At 37.3% G+C, this 13,367-nt stretch overlaps 1 protein-coding gene across 1 annotated transcript in view; it reads left to right on the forward strand.

The window, feature by feature from the left end:
* The window catches only part of MICU2 (mitochondrial calcium uptake 2), a 165,770-nt gene extending 152,733 nt beyond the window's left edge, over window positions 1–13,037 (forward strand). Inside the window, exons 9-12 of the mRNA XM_032403355.1 lie at window positions 4,644–4,815; window positions 10,166–10,274; window positions 10,750–10,907; window positions 12,405–13,037. Of these exons, the coding sequence (XP_032259246.1) occupies window positions 4,644–4,815; window positions 10,166–10,274; window positions 10,750–10,907; window positions 12,405–12,509 (544 nt within the window). The 3' untranslated portion in view covers window positions 12,510–13,037. The remainder of the gene's footprint in view (window positions 1–4,643; window positions 4,816–10,165; window positions 10,275–10,749; window positions 10,908–12,404) is intronic.
* Window positions 13,038–13,367: the final 330 nt, after the last annotated feature.

The following is a 13,367-nucleotide window of genomic DNA, read 5'->3' on the forward strand; positions in this document are numbered from 1 at the left end:
ATCCTGTACTAGATAGGTCCATTGTATGGGACTGTCAGTACACAGTGAATTTAAGTTAGAAAAAAATTCTCAGAAATATTTTAAGTCTATTGTCTTTCCACAGAATAATTTAACTGACGTAATGTAGATAGACTACTGCTCTGTTCAGATAGTTCGTGTTTTTAATTTCTCAGGAAAAGAACCCATATCTGCATAATATTGGCAGGAATTATCAAGCCAGTGTTAATGTGAACCCAATGAGTACTAAATAGATAAAATAATATGTCTGAACGCGGGAGAAGACATGGCAGATTCAGAAATTAGAAGTTCATTGTGACTTAACCAGAAATGTGAGAGATGAAGGTGGGAAGGTCAACACGGCACAGTTGTGAAGGCTTTTGTGCCATGCCAAGAACAACAGAGAGCTGTGAAGGCCTTGAAGCAGGGAAGTAAGGTGAACATCAGATCCAGCAGATTGGCTAAGGAAACTAGACAAAAGGCAAGGAGATCTGTTAGAGACTATTGCATTGATAGAGAAGAAAGGATAATAATTAGACCAAGGTGGTGGCAGTGGGAACAGAAAGGAAGTGGAGGAATCCAAGGGATTAGTTAGGAGAAGGGACTTAATAGTATTGGTGACTGGTTGAAGAGTAAATAAGGTAAAATCTAAGCTACGCCTGGTTTCTGAGTGGAGCCAATGAAATGTGTGATACCTATTCACTGAGCTAGAGAACACAAGTAAGAACAAGTTTAGGAAAGAAAATGATGAATGTAGGGTAGATGTGATCAGTGGGAGCAAAAGGCAAATTGCAGTGGGTTGAGGAGTAAGTGAGGGGTGAGTAGAGAAAGAAATACAGGTAATTCTTTGAAGGAGATTGACTATAGCAAAGGAAGAGAGGGGGCAGTAGCAGAAAGGGAATGTAAGAAAGGTTTCCCCACATATTTAAATGATGATATGAAGAGGGAAAGACAATGCAGGAGTGAATGGGAGTCCAGAGGAGCAAGCCTCCTGAGAAGGAAGAGCTAGAGGAATATAGGTGGAATTCAGAGCACAGGTAGCCATCAACAGGAAAAGGGGCTCCTCCTTTTCACTAGGACAGAAAAGAGATTGGCAGTGGTGAGAATGGGGATGTGTGCTGTTACATTCCTAGAGTGATAGAAAGAAAATGAATTTCCTAGGTAGTGACCTCTAGTTTCTCTGAGAAGTTGGGGCAAGTCATCTGCTGAGGACAAATAGAAAGCCAGTGGGATAGATTTGTAGAGAAAGTAAACAAATTGAAATAGCCACCGTGTGAAATAAAGAGAGCTCTCTGGCCTAGCAGCAGGGTGTTGGCAGGGTTGAGGACCCAGTTACAGGTGTAGACCATTAATTTCTGCTGGTGTCACTGTGCGCAGTTGTATGATTTTCTTCAGGCTGCCCTTGAAGGCCTTCAACAGCCACAGGGAGCTGAGGGTAAGAGAGTGGCTGAAGCAATTTAGTAGCTAATTCTTGATACTAAGTCTGGGCTTGAGTAAGGATGGAAAGGGAGGGTGGTTACCTGCATCCTCAGTGCCATCACTACGTGCCTGACATTTGAGTATTTCACATATATTATTTCACCTATCCTTAGAAAGTCAGATAGGAGTCTTCCCTTTTTACAGCTGGAATTTGATGAGATTAATAAGGGACTTGGTCCAGGGTTAAAGATCTTAGAAATTCAGACCCAGGTTTCTCTTAAAAGGTTTAAATGGTCACAAAGTTTCTGAAAGAACTAGTCCCACAGTTCTGTGGTAGGTGGTTAGGTACAGTGAATGGGCTTTCAAGGACCTAGCACTAGACCAGGTGACCAGAGGGATAGAAGACGCATTAAGTAGATACTACCACATGTCAAGAGAAACTTACCAGTTAATGAGAGAGTGTGTGGATAAATTTGTGATTTGTTTGGGTTATTGTTTTTTGGGTTGGTTTGGTTTTTTACTTTTACAAGTAGTGAAAAGACTGAAATACCTCTTAGCCATTTATATTTTTTTTAAGATTGATTTTATTTATTTATTTATTTATTTATTTATTTATTTGACAGAACACGAGTGGGGGGGGGCAGCAGGCAGAGGGAGGGGGAGAAGCAGGCAAGCAGGCTCCCCACCGAGCAGGGAGCCCGATGCGGGGCCCGATCCCAGGACCCTGGGATCACGACCTGAGCCAAAGGCAGACGCTTAACGGCTGAGCCAGCCAGGTGTCCCCCTCTTAGCCATTTAAATAAAAACTAAAGTATAATTTAAGCTCTGTCTGCTGGAATTTCAGTGTTTATTCATTGTTATGAAATCAACAGGTAATTTAATTGTGAAAAATCCATTCTGTATCAGCATATATATAGCTCAGGGGAAAAAGAGATGATGCTCAGCCTACTCAGATAGCTGTTGATGGCCCTACCGACTCTGCATCACTACCTCTGTTTTTCCAGTCTCTTTTTTCCTTTTTTTCTATTTTCTTTAGGGCCTTTTCTTCTACATTTCTTTTCCCACTGTTTTTGTTTCCCCCATTGGCTTTCAGAGCCATACGTTTTGGGAGCTTTTCTCTGCAGTGTAGGTGCTAAAGGTTGGGGTGCCTGATGTAGAGTAGGACCATTACTCCTCAGGGAGAGGCTGCTTATTTGTGAGATCCATCCTGATTGGTTGTCCTGGGCTGGGGTTTTTACGGAGACCACAATATGGACCTTTTATCAGCTCTTCAGCTAGTTTTCAGGTCTTTTTCACAGGGAATTGATCCGTATGTAACTGTAGGTTTTGTGTGCATGTGCCATGTTCCTGATGTACTTTAATTCAGAAATGCCAATTAGTTGAGGATGTTCTAAATTCATGAGGAGTTTTTTATAATTTCAAAGATGTCTATAAGCAGTGGTGTGCTAATACATATGTTTAACAATCTGCTCTCAGGAAGAACAGCCTGTTTTGTAGCATTTGCCAGTGAGTAATGTATATATTCTACCAAGCCAGTTTCAAGCTGTCATACATGAAATAGAGGTGGAAAAACGTGCACAATGGATTCTCAGAGCTGGTAGAAGCCAGCTCCAGCACCCTGTGACCTAAAAAATTTTAAAAAAAAAAAAAAAAAGATAAGGAAAATCAGATTTTTTTCCCATTGTTCCCAACTAATCCACGAATTTATAATCTATTTAATTTGTTCAGAATGTATCTGGTGACTCTATTTACTCTAAATTCAATTCATATATTTACGTCCAGTAATCATGTTCCAAGATTTTCAAGTCATAGCAAGATCTATAATTTTAGAGTTAGGAAAGATGGTTTTCCTAAAATATACTTATGTTCTTCAGAAGTAGTATAGTTAGTAAGATGAAAGTAGCTTAAACCAGACAATGTATAGTTTAACAGTAGTTAAATTTATAATATTTTGACCTCAGGGCCTGAAGAAAAAGAAAAAGAAAAGGAGTGAGTTAGTAATGTGTTTATACCACATTCTCTACTTTCCTAAATTCACTGTACACTCATTTGCAAGTAAAGCATTTTTTTTAGCAATCCTAGTTAAGTTGAATTTTCTCACAGTACACGGTATAATAAAACTCAGTAAAACAAAGGACAAGGCATATCAGTAAAAGGTTTCGTCGATCTCTCAGCCCAAACTGGAAATGCTTCATATTTTAGACAAACCTCTGCCTTGACCCAGAAGGACACGTGGCATTGATAAATCTGTATATCCTAGTACATTCAGAAAATGTTGTAGGTAACAAACTCTTACCTATCACACAGATAGAAGCCTAAAATCAAACTCCCCCTTCATGCTTTTAAGGTTTATGGGATAAATGTAGAGCCGAAAGCAAGTAGTTTTTGAACAGTGGCAGTTTTTCTCCCACTGAACTGCAATAGATTTTTCACCCCACGTATAATTCCATTAAATTGTGACATGACAGATTTTTAACATGTAGAAAGGTGAATAAAACTATCTGCAACATGTTAAAACACATGGAGATAATACTTTTCACATGATTTAGGATATAAATAAATCAAGTGCAGCATTTCTGAGTTCTTGTTCAAAGAAGATTTTTTTTAATCTGATATCCTTTCAACCTGTACTTCTCTCAGGGAGCTGTTGGTGACTGTTTGATCAGACTGCCATGTTTTTATTTTCAAAAGAATGTTGAGTCATTTATTCATATGTTATTGTCCAAATGATTATAAATACTTTTAGATAAATCTAAGATTTTGATACAAAGCCATTGACTACATTAATCAACTTTGGTATCTGAAAAATATTAAGAACCATTAATTATGATTAACATTCTAAAAACAGTAGCCCAACTGAATGTTAAGTTTCTCTGATTATGGATAATTTTTCTATGTTGGAAAAAAATTGTTATAGATACATCAGAGCAACATTTTACATACTTTTGTAAATCTTTATCAGAATGTACGTTGCCAAGTATAATTTGCACAAACAAATTGAGTATAGGGAGTGACAGATTGAAGCAAGTATTGGACTTAATCATAATCAGCTTCTCTGCATCCTCCACTCCCCCACTCCTTGCACAGCACTAATACTTTGTTTGACTCAACATTTCAAGAGGCCAGCCACTCAGTAGGTTTTGCTGAAGGTGCTTTGCAATCCTATTTACGATACTAAGGTTGAATGCTACTAGTTCCTTACATCAATTTTATATTTTAACATTTAGATTTATGGAGAATTTACAAACAGAGGTCCAAGAAATGGAATTCCTTCAGTTTTCTAAAGGTTTGAGTTTCATGAGAAAAGAAGACTTTGCAGAGTGGCTACTTTTCTTCACTAACACTGAAAATAAAGACATCTATTGGAAAAATGTAAGAGAGAAGTTGTCAGCAGGAGAGGTTGGTATACCTTTTTATTATGCTTCTGGTAAAGGTGAAATAATGTTAGAAATATTTACGTAATTAGGGACACCTGGGTGGCTCAGTTGTTAAGCATCTGCTCAGGTTATGATCCCAGGGTCCTGGGATCGAGTCCTGCATCAGGCTCCCTGCTCAGTGGGAAGCCTGCTTCTCCCTCTCCCACTCCCCCTGATTGTGTTCCCTCTCTTGCTGTGTCTCTATCAAATAAATAAATAAAATCTTTTAAAAAATTAAATAAATAAAAAAGAAATATTTACGTAATTAAATAAAGTAACTTACAAATTAACAAAAACCATGTTACTCTCTATTATATAAGTATAAAATCAAGGTGAGAAATGTTCTTTACATACTGTTTTCATATGAATGAATTATTGCCTAAGATAGAATCAGTATAGCAATATGAGTTTTGCATTTCCGGTAAAGTCGGGAATAAGAATGTTCACTGTCACCACTATTACTTACTATTGTTCTGGAAATCTTAGCCAGTGCAAATTAATAGGATTAAAGAATATAAACATTTGAAAGGAGTCACAGTTGTCTTTGTTTGCGTAGATGTAATTATATATCTAGAAAACCCAAGAGACTCAAATTGAAAAGCATTTAGAAACAGTAAAAATTCAATAAAGTGCCTGTTACAATGCTAATATATTAGCAGTAACTGTCCTGTGTACAAATTGCAAATTAGAAAATGTATTGGGACTAGTGTGTGTATGTATATGAAGAAATGATTGCCAAACTACTAATAATGATTAATACACTGTTGTGAGATTTTTTTGTGACTTTTTACTTTATGTATTGCTTTTACTTCATTGTTCCAATACATGTTTTTGGAGTAGACATGTATTTTTATATAATTTTTTTAAAGCTATTTCTATAGTGAGGAAAAAGATAATAAAATGTAATGAAGATCCCATTTATAATTACAATAGAAACATGTAACAATTAGAAATAAATTTAACGCCAAATATATGAAGAAAACCTTTAAGGTCTTGATAGATATAAAAGTTACCTAATTATAGTGACATCTCCTATGAATGGGAAATCTTAGTATTATAAATGTAGCAGTTCTCCCTTAGATTCATCTATAAATGTAATGGTTATATTAGAACAGCCTCGGTTGCAGTTACAAATTAACCCTGAAATCCCCATGGCTAACACAAGAAAGATTTCTTTCTCAATCATGGTGGGAAGCTATGCATACAGTTGCTCAGGGACCCAGACTCTCCAAGCTCTGCCATCTTGGAGCTTTACCTCTGGAAAAAACATCATCTGCAGAGGCTGTGTCAGGAAAATAAAGGAGTGAGTACATTCTAGCAATTAAATCTTTTGGCCAGAAACATCACACTTGGTTATTGGCCAGACTAATTACATGACCCCCATGTAACTGCAAAGAGGCAAAAAGGTGTAATCTTTCCTATATGCAGGAATCAAAAGAGAACCAGATATTGGTGAACACGAATGGATTCCAATAAAAATGCTGTTGGATTCTTACAAGTGACCTAGACAACCCATAAAAGTTTATATGAAAAGAATGCTGAGGGGACAAGAGCTATATGGGAAATCTCTGTACCTTCCCCTCAGTTTTGCTATGAACCTGAAACTGCTTTAAAAAAATTAAGTCTTTAAAAAAAGAATGCCAAGATAAAGTGGCATTAGGTTAATTCACTGGCCATGTGAGGGAGAAAATGAAGGTAAATCTCTGCCTCACTCATTACTCTAAAATTCCAAATGGATCTAAGAATTAAATGTTAAAGGGAAAAATGGGGCACCTGGGTGGCTCAATCGGTTAGGCATCTGCCTTCGGCTCAGGCCATGATCTCAGGGTCCTAGGATCGAGTCCCACATCAGGCTCCCTGCTCAGCGGGGAGTCTGTTTGTCCTTTTTTCTCTGCCTCTCCTCCCCTGTTCATGCTCTCTCTTTCTCTCTCAAAAATAAATAAATAAAATCTTAGAAAAAAGAGAGAGAGAAAAATGAAACTGGATGTGTTTTTGGTTTTGTTTTCTTAAGATTTTATTTATTCATTTGAGACACAGAGAGAGAGAGAGCATGAGCAGGGGGAGAGGCAGAGAAAGAGGGAGAAGCAGGCTCCCTGCTGAGCCAGGAGCCCAATGTGGGGCTCGCTCCCAGGACCCTGGGATCATGACCTGAGCAGAAGGCAGACACTTAACCATCTGAGCCACCCAGGCACCCCGAAACTGAGTGTATTTAGAAGAAAACTTGGAAACAATCATCTTAGAGTGGGGTATACATATCTTTCTAGGCAAAACTCAGAAACTTTCAAGGAAAACTTGATGAAATTGCTACCTAAAAGTTAAAATTCTATTGCTTCCCCTCATCTCCTCCCAAAATTACAATCAAAGTCAAAAGAAAAAAACGAAATGGGGAGGGGAGGAATATTGGCATCACATGTAGTAGGCCCATTTCTTTAATTTATAATGAGATCTTAAAAATCAAGAACTTTGGGAGCACCTGGGTGGCTCAATCATTTAAGTGTCTGACTCTTGATTTCAGCTCAGATCATGATCTCAGGGTCATGAGATAGAGCCCCACATTGGGCTCTGCGCTGGGTATGGAGCCTGCTTGAGGTTTTTTCTCTCCCTCTCTCTTTGCCCCTTCCCCCTCAAAAAAAATTTTAAAAATCAGGAACTTTGAAGGGTCTTACATTTTGCCCTATTTAATATATAATGGGATCCTAAAAATCACTGTGTTAATAACTGTAAGGTATCTGAGGTTTTATCTATTTAGAAGTTAGCCTGTACCATTTCATGGATGCTGACAAAAGACACGTGCTTGGGTCAGAGACAAAACAACTTTATTATTCATAGCATAGCAACAGTATGAACATCATGTTTGGTCAGTTCCTCCTCACCTCCCAAGTCCTGCGGGGACCATGTTGAGGGGCCCTTGTGGATGCTGCCCATGCACATAGTCGAGAAAGCTCATTTTCAGGAATCTGAATCTTTTATAATGGGCAGTAAGCAAAACTGTCCTCTGCTTCCAAAGGAGACATTGTCAATATTCGAGGCTGTTCACTATACAAACATCCTTGGGAAGATAGTCTGGAATAAAAAGGTGGTTGGAGCCTTTGTTTGAAAGATGTGCAGAAACATGAGAGACCCATGGACACTTGTTTCCTAGCAATAAGTCACATAACATTAAAAATCTGGGCAAAGGACATAAAAAAGACACAAGAAGAGAAAGCCACAAATGATTAATAAGAACATAAAACTGAAAGTGTTTCACATCATTCACAATTCAAGACATACAGATTGAAACATTAATGGCGTACCATTTTTCACTTATCAGTAAAAGAAAAATCAGAAAGATTGCACCCAGTGATGGCTTATGACGCAGAGAAATGGCCATTCTTATTTGTGCTAATAAGATCTATTGTTAAAAGTATAAAGCAAGGGGGGTTGCCTGGGTGGCTCAGTTGGTTAAGCATCTGACTCTTGATTTCAGTTCAGGTCATGATCTCAGGGTCCTGGGATCAAGCCCTGCTTCAGGCTCTGTACTCAGTGGGGAGTCTGCTTGAGGAGTTTCTCCTTCTCTGTCTCTGCCCCCACTCACACACACACACTCTCTCTCTCTCTCTCAAATAAATCTTTAAAAAAAAAAAGTATAAAGGTGTAGAAATGTGTGAAGAGGATGCTCCCACTGTGTAAAACAGGGGTGTGTGTGTGTTCTTTTATATGAGTAGAATATTCCTGGAAGGGTACACAAAGAATTGGTAACAGTGCTTTACCTATGGGGAAGAGAACTGGAGGTCGAAGGAAGAGAGAAGACTTTATTTTTTATGCATAATATGGTTAGAATTTTTTTTACCATGTGTATATGTTACCTCTTCAAAAACTTAGTTAAAATTTTAAAAGTAAAAATTCCATAAATTCACAAAGGCTAAAAGCAGTAAAACTTGAATAAGACCACACATAAGCAGAGGACATGATCCTGAAGGTCCCTACAAAGAGAAACTTTTTCAGGAAGAGAAGAATTTATTTTCAAATTAAGAATTTTCATACTTGGGACACCTAGGTGGCTCAGTCGGTTAAGCATCTGCCTTCGGCTCAGGTCACGATCCCAGGGTCCTGGGATCGAGTCCCACATCGGGCTTCTTGTTCAGCGGGGAGCCTGCTTCTCCCTCTCTCTCTAACAAATAAATAAATTTTTAAAAAAAAGAATTTTCTTACTTTGTTTACTTTTTCAATGGAAAAACTAGTTTTTCTAACTTATTTTTTGTTTTGTTTTTATGTGTATAGGTGTTTTTTTTGTTGTTTGTTTGTTTTTTAAGATTTTATTTATTTGACAGAGAGAGAGATAGCGAGAGCAGGAACACAAGCAGGGGGAGTGGGAGAGGGAGAAGCAGGCTTCCCGCCGAGCAGGGAGCCCGATGTGGGACTCAATCCCGGGACCCCGGGATCATGACCTGAGCCAAAGGCAGACGCTTAACGACTGAGCCACCCAGGCGCCCTTTATGTGTATAGGTTTTAAAGTCAGGTGAACCAAGGTTCAAATCCCCATGTTCCATTTAGTAGACCTGAACAAATTACTTAATTCGTGAAAGGTTACTTACCTTAGGCTTAGAGAGGCTAAGACCATGCACATAGTAAATGGCAGAACTGAAGTTTCAACATAGGTTCCTCTAACTCCAAAACCCAGTACTCTTACTCAGTGCTGTGTCCATTGATAAAGCAGAAAAGCGAGGAGGCAGACCACTTAACAGGATGTATTAGTTTCCTTAGGCTGCCATAACAAAATACCACAGGCTGGATGGCTTAAACAACAAATTTGTTTTCTCACATCTGGAACCTGGAAGTCTAAGATCAAGGTGCTGGCAAGTTGGTTTTGGTGAAGTCTCTCCTCCCAGTTTGCATACTTCTCACTGTGTCCTCACATGGCCTGTCCTCTGTGCTTAACACACACAGTCAGAGAGCCCTGGTGTCTCTTCGTCATTTTATCAGGATACTAGTCCTATCAGATTAGGGTCCTACCCTTATGACTTCACTTAGCCTTCATTGCCTTCCTAACAGCCCTGTCTCCAAATACAGTCATGTTGAGCGTTAGGGTTTCAACCTATGCATTTTGAGAAGACAGAATCCAGTCTGTACCACAGGGCCACCCCAGGTCTTGGCCTACTCCAGGAGACCCCTTTCACCCAGTGAGCAGTCTACACAACCATACACCGTGGCCATGCCCATTCTCTTTAATAAGACTTTCTTAGAAAGCTATAAAAGTTCAGAAGCTTTATGACAGAAACAGGACTTATGCTTATATTCTAAGATTTTTAATGTATTTACAAAATTGTAATTAAAATTCACTTTTGTTTTATTAGAGCATTAGTTTGGATGAGTTCAAGTCATTTTGTCATTTTACGACCCACTTGGAAGACTTTGCTATTGCTATGCAAATGTTCAGTTTAGCTCATCGTCCTGTCAGACTGGGTAAGTTTTATGACTTAATTTTTATCATCTATAAACAGTGTCACTCTATTCTTCAACTAGAACATACTGATCAAGGGGCCAGTTATCAGTAAAACAGTTGATTGGCCTTTTAATTCATTGTGGTTACTCTAGACTTAAAGCATTGACTCTTACATTTAACAATTACTTTATTTGCTTTTACTTTCCTTATTTTCCCCTAAGAAGGAAAAGAGAATATTTAAATACCTTCTTTAAAATATTGGTTAAATTAAAATAGCCTGCTTCTCTTTCAATTACTTTCATGACATTTCTCAGCCAAATTTATTATTTCGATATGCTCTTAATGAGTATTTTTGGTTTTGTTTTACTTCCCATTAATGAACATTTAGATTTGTTTTTGCTTCTCAAATAATAAAATTTAGATGAATTCCACTTAGACTATTTCACTATTTCACCATCAGCTATGGTTGATGAGTTCTTTTATGTTTTCTTTTAGCGGAGTTTAAGAGGGCCGTGAAAGTGGCAACAGGACAGGAGCTCTCAAACAATATTTTGGACACCGTCTTCAAGATCTTTGATGTGGATGGTGATGAATGTCTTAGTCATGGAGAGTTTCTCGGGGTTTTAAAAAACAGGATGCATCGAGGTTTATGGGTAAAGATTTTGAGTTTTTAAATAATTACATGTTTACATGTAATTGAATGAATGATATTTTACACCTAGAATTTGGACAAATCTATAGTCTTAAATGGAGGCTTTATCATTTATAAAGAGATTATAAGCTATGATCACAACACCGAGATATCTCCTACAGATGGAATCCAGTATTTTTCTTTGCCTTTATTTTTTATCTGAATCTAATCAGAAACCACTATTCAGAAATCATAGCCTAGAATTTTGCCTTGGGCTCTGTAGTTAAGACACACCTAAATTCAAATCCCAACTCTGTCACTTACTAACTTCCTCATCTTGCAAAGCCACTTAATTTTTCAGAGCCTCACATTCCTCATCTGTGTACAATGAGGAAACTAATAGAATCTATCGGAAAAAAAATTTTTAAGAATTAAGTGTGGAATATTTAGTATAGTGTCTGAGACACTTGAAGTAAACGTTAGCCATTATCACTGCATTCAATTCACATACTGGTCTGTGGGACAAATAAAACTCAGAATTTTGTTTAAAGTCTTCAGGTTGAAAACATGGGTGGAAAGAGAACTATGCGATAAGCAGGTAGTTAGGCCATAAGAGAGGAGAGAGAATGAGGGAGAGGATATGGTAGGTTCATAAACAAATCTATTTATTTACAACTCAGGAAAGCATGTTCGTTTTCCTGCTACAAGCATTTATGGAAAATGAATAAATATGATTTCTATTAGCAAACATGTTTTACAAGCTTTGTAGTAGTACCCAGTACCTCATAGTTAACAGTCATATCCCTGGAAATTAAATCAGCCTTTGCAGTTAACAGTTTAATATACTAAGGAGCCTCTTTGCCATTTCTCAAGAGACATTAAATAGAAGACCTGTAAATCGATCAGAAACTTTTGCTTCCATTTGGCAGATTTCCAGCAATGCTGTGCTCCTGTGGTCACCAGGATACAAATATTTTCTAACCTTTACTTTGTTGTTTAACTGAGAAGACCCATACAGAACCTTTTAATTCACAGAGCACTTAGGTGAATTATATTATTTCTTCTTAAGGGTTCTTATCAAATGTATTGTTTTCTTTTTTTTAACTTCGGCAAGGTTAAATCAAAGTTTTAGGCTTATAATTTTTATCCCACTTAGCTAAATAAAGTTCACCGTTAAAAGGGAAACATTATAAAATATTATAAAGCATTATGAAATAATTACATTTTAAACCAATATGTGAACAAGATCACCCAAAGTCTTCATTATCTTCTTAGGGAGGAAGCTTTAATCACGTATACTTAGCTTCCATTCCCTAGTTACCCCAAGGATATTCTTACATCACGTTCACTTTTTTGTCTTTTATCCTGTCTTACTTACAATTCTGTTGCAGTTATCTTTTACAACATAATCCATCTCAACTACTTTTTGGAGGTGTGTGGGGAATAATAACAGAGCTCACATGAAATCGTGTTTAATCTTGAAGAGAATGATCTCTTTACTTTTACTTTTGGTTAACAGGTACCACAACAACAAAGTGTACAGGAATACTGGAAATGTGTGAAAAGAGAAAGCATTAAAGGAGTAAAAGAAGTCTGGAAACAAGCTGGAAGAAATCTCTTTTAGAAAAAGATAATCTGGGAATCAATACTGCTCCAAATGTCAGAATTTGGAATTTGTTTAAAATACTAGATTTTTGTCTTCTTGATTTTCTTTGTAATATAAAGATGCCTTGTATTTACCTTCTGAATCAATAATTTCTTAATAAAATTTCATTAAAGAACTTAGTAAAAATAGATACATTCTGTTAGAGGGCCTAGAATTGAAGTAATGCTTTGTACTTTGATAAGATGGAAAACCTAGTTATTCACTGATTTCTTAGACACAGTAGTACAACATGCTCTTTGGAAGGGTGTCAGCTAGTACTTACAGAAAAAAGTATTTGATATACAAGGCCAATATCAAGTCCAGGAGTCCTGATGTTCCCAGTAGAGCAAATTAAATTAAAAACTTCTCAGGTTTTCTCATCTGTATCTCGTAACTCATAAGCTTCTTGTGTATTTTATTTCAGTTAGCTGTATATTAGTTGTCTTAAAAATAATGTGTAAATTTCAATATCCTATGTAGAAACAGAATAAAGTATTTACACAGATACAAAATTACATGTGTTTTTTTACATGTGTTTTTTAAAGCTTTTTTTATAAATGTAAATTCTCTCATTAGTATTGACAACTTACTGGTTTATGTTCTTATAAACTAGTGTAATTGGTGGGGTGTCTGGCTGGCTCAGTCCGTGGAGTGTGCAACTCTTGATCTTGGAATTGTGGGTTTGAGCCCCACACTGGGTGTAGAGAGTACTTAAAAATAAAAAAATAAAAAAACTAGTGGGGCACCGGAGTAGCTCGGTTGGTTGAATGTCTGACTCTTGATCTCAGCTCAGGTCTTGATCTCAGGGCCATGAGTTCAAACCCCATGTTGGGATCC

Source organism: Phoca vitulina, unplaced genomic scaffold, assembly GCF_004348235.1.
Source record: "Phoca vitulina isolate PV1807 unplaced genomic scaffold, GSC_HSeal_1.0 scaffold5, whole genome shotgun sequence".
NCBI lineage: Eukaryota > Metazoa > Chordata > Mammalia > Carnivora > Phocidae > Phoca > Phoca vitulina.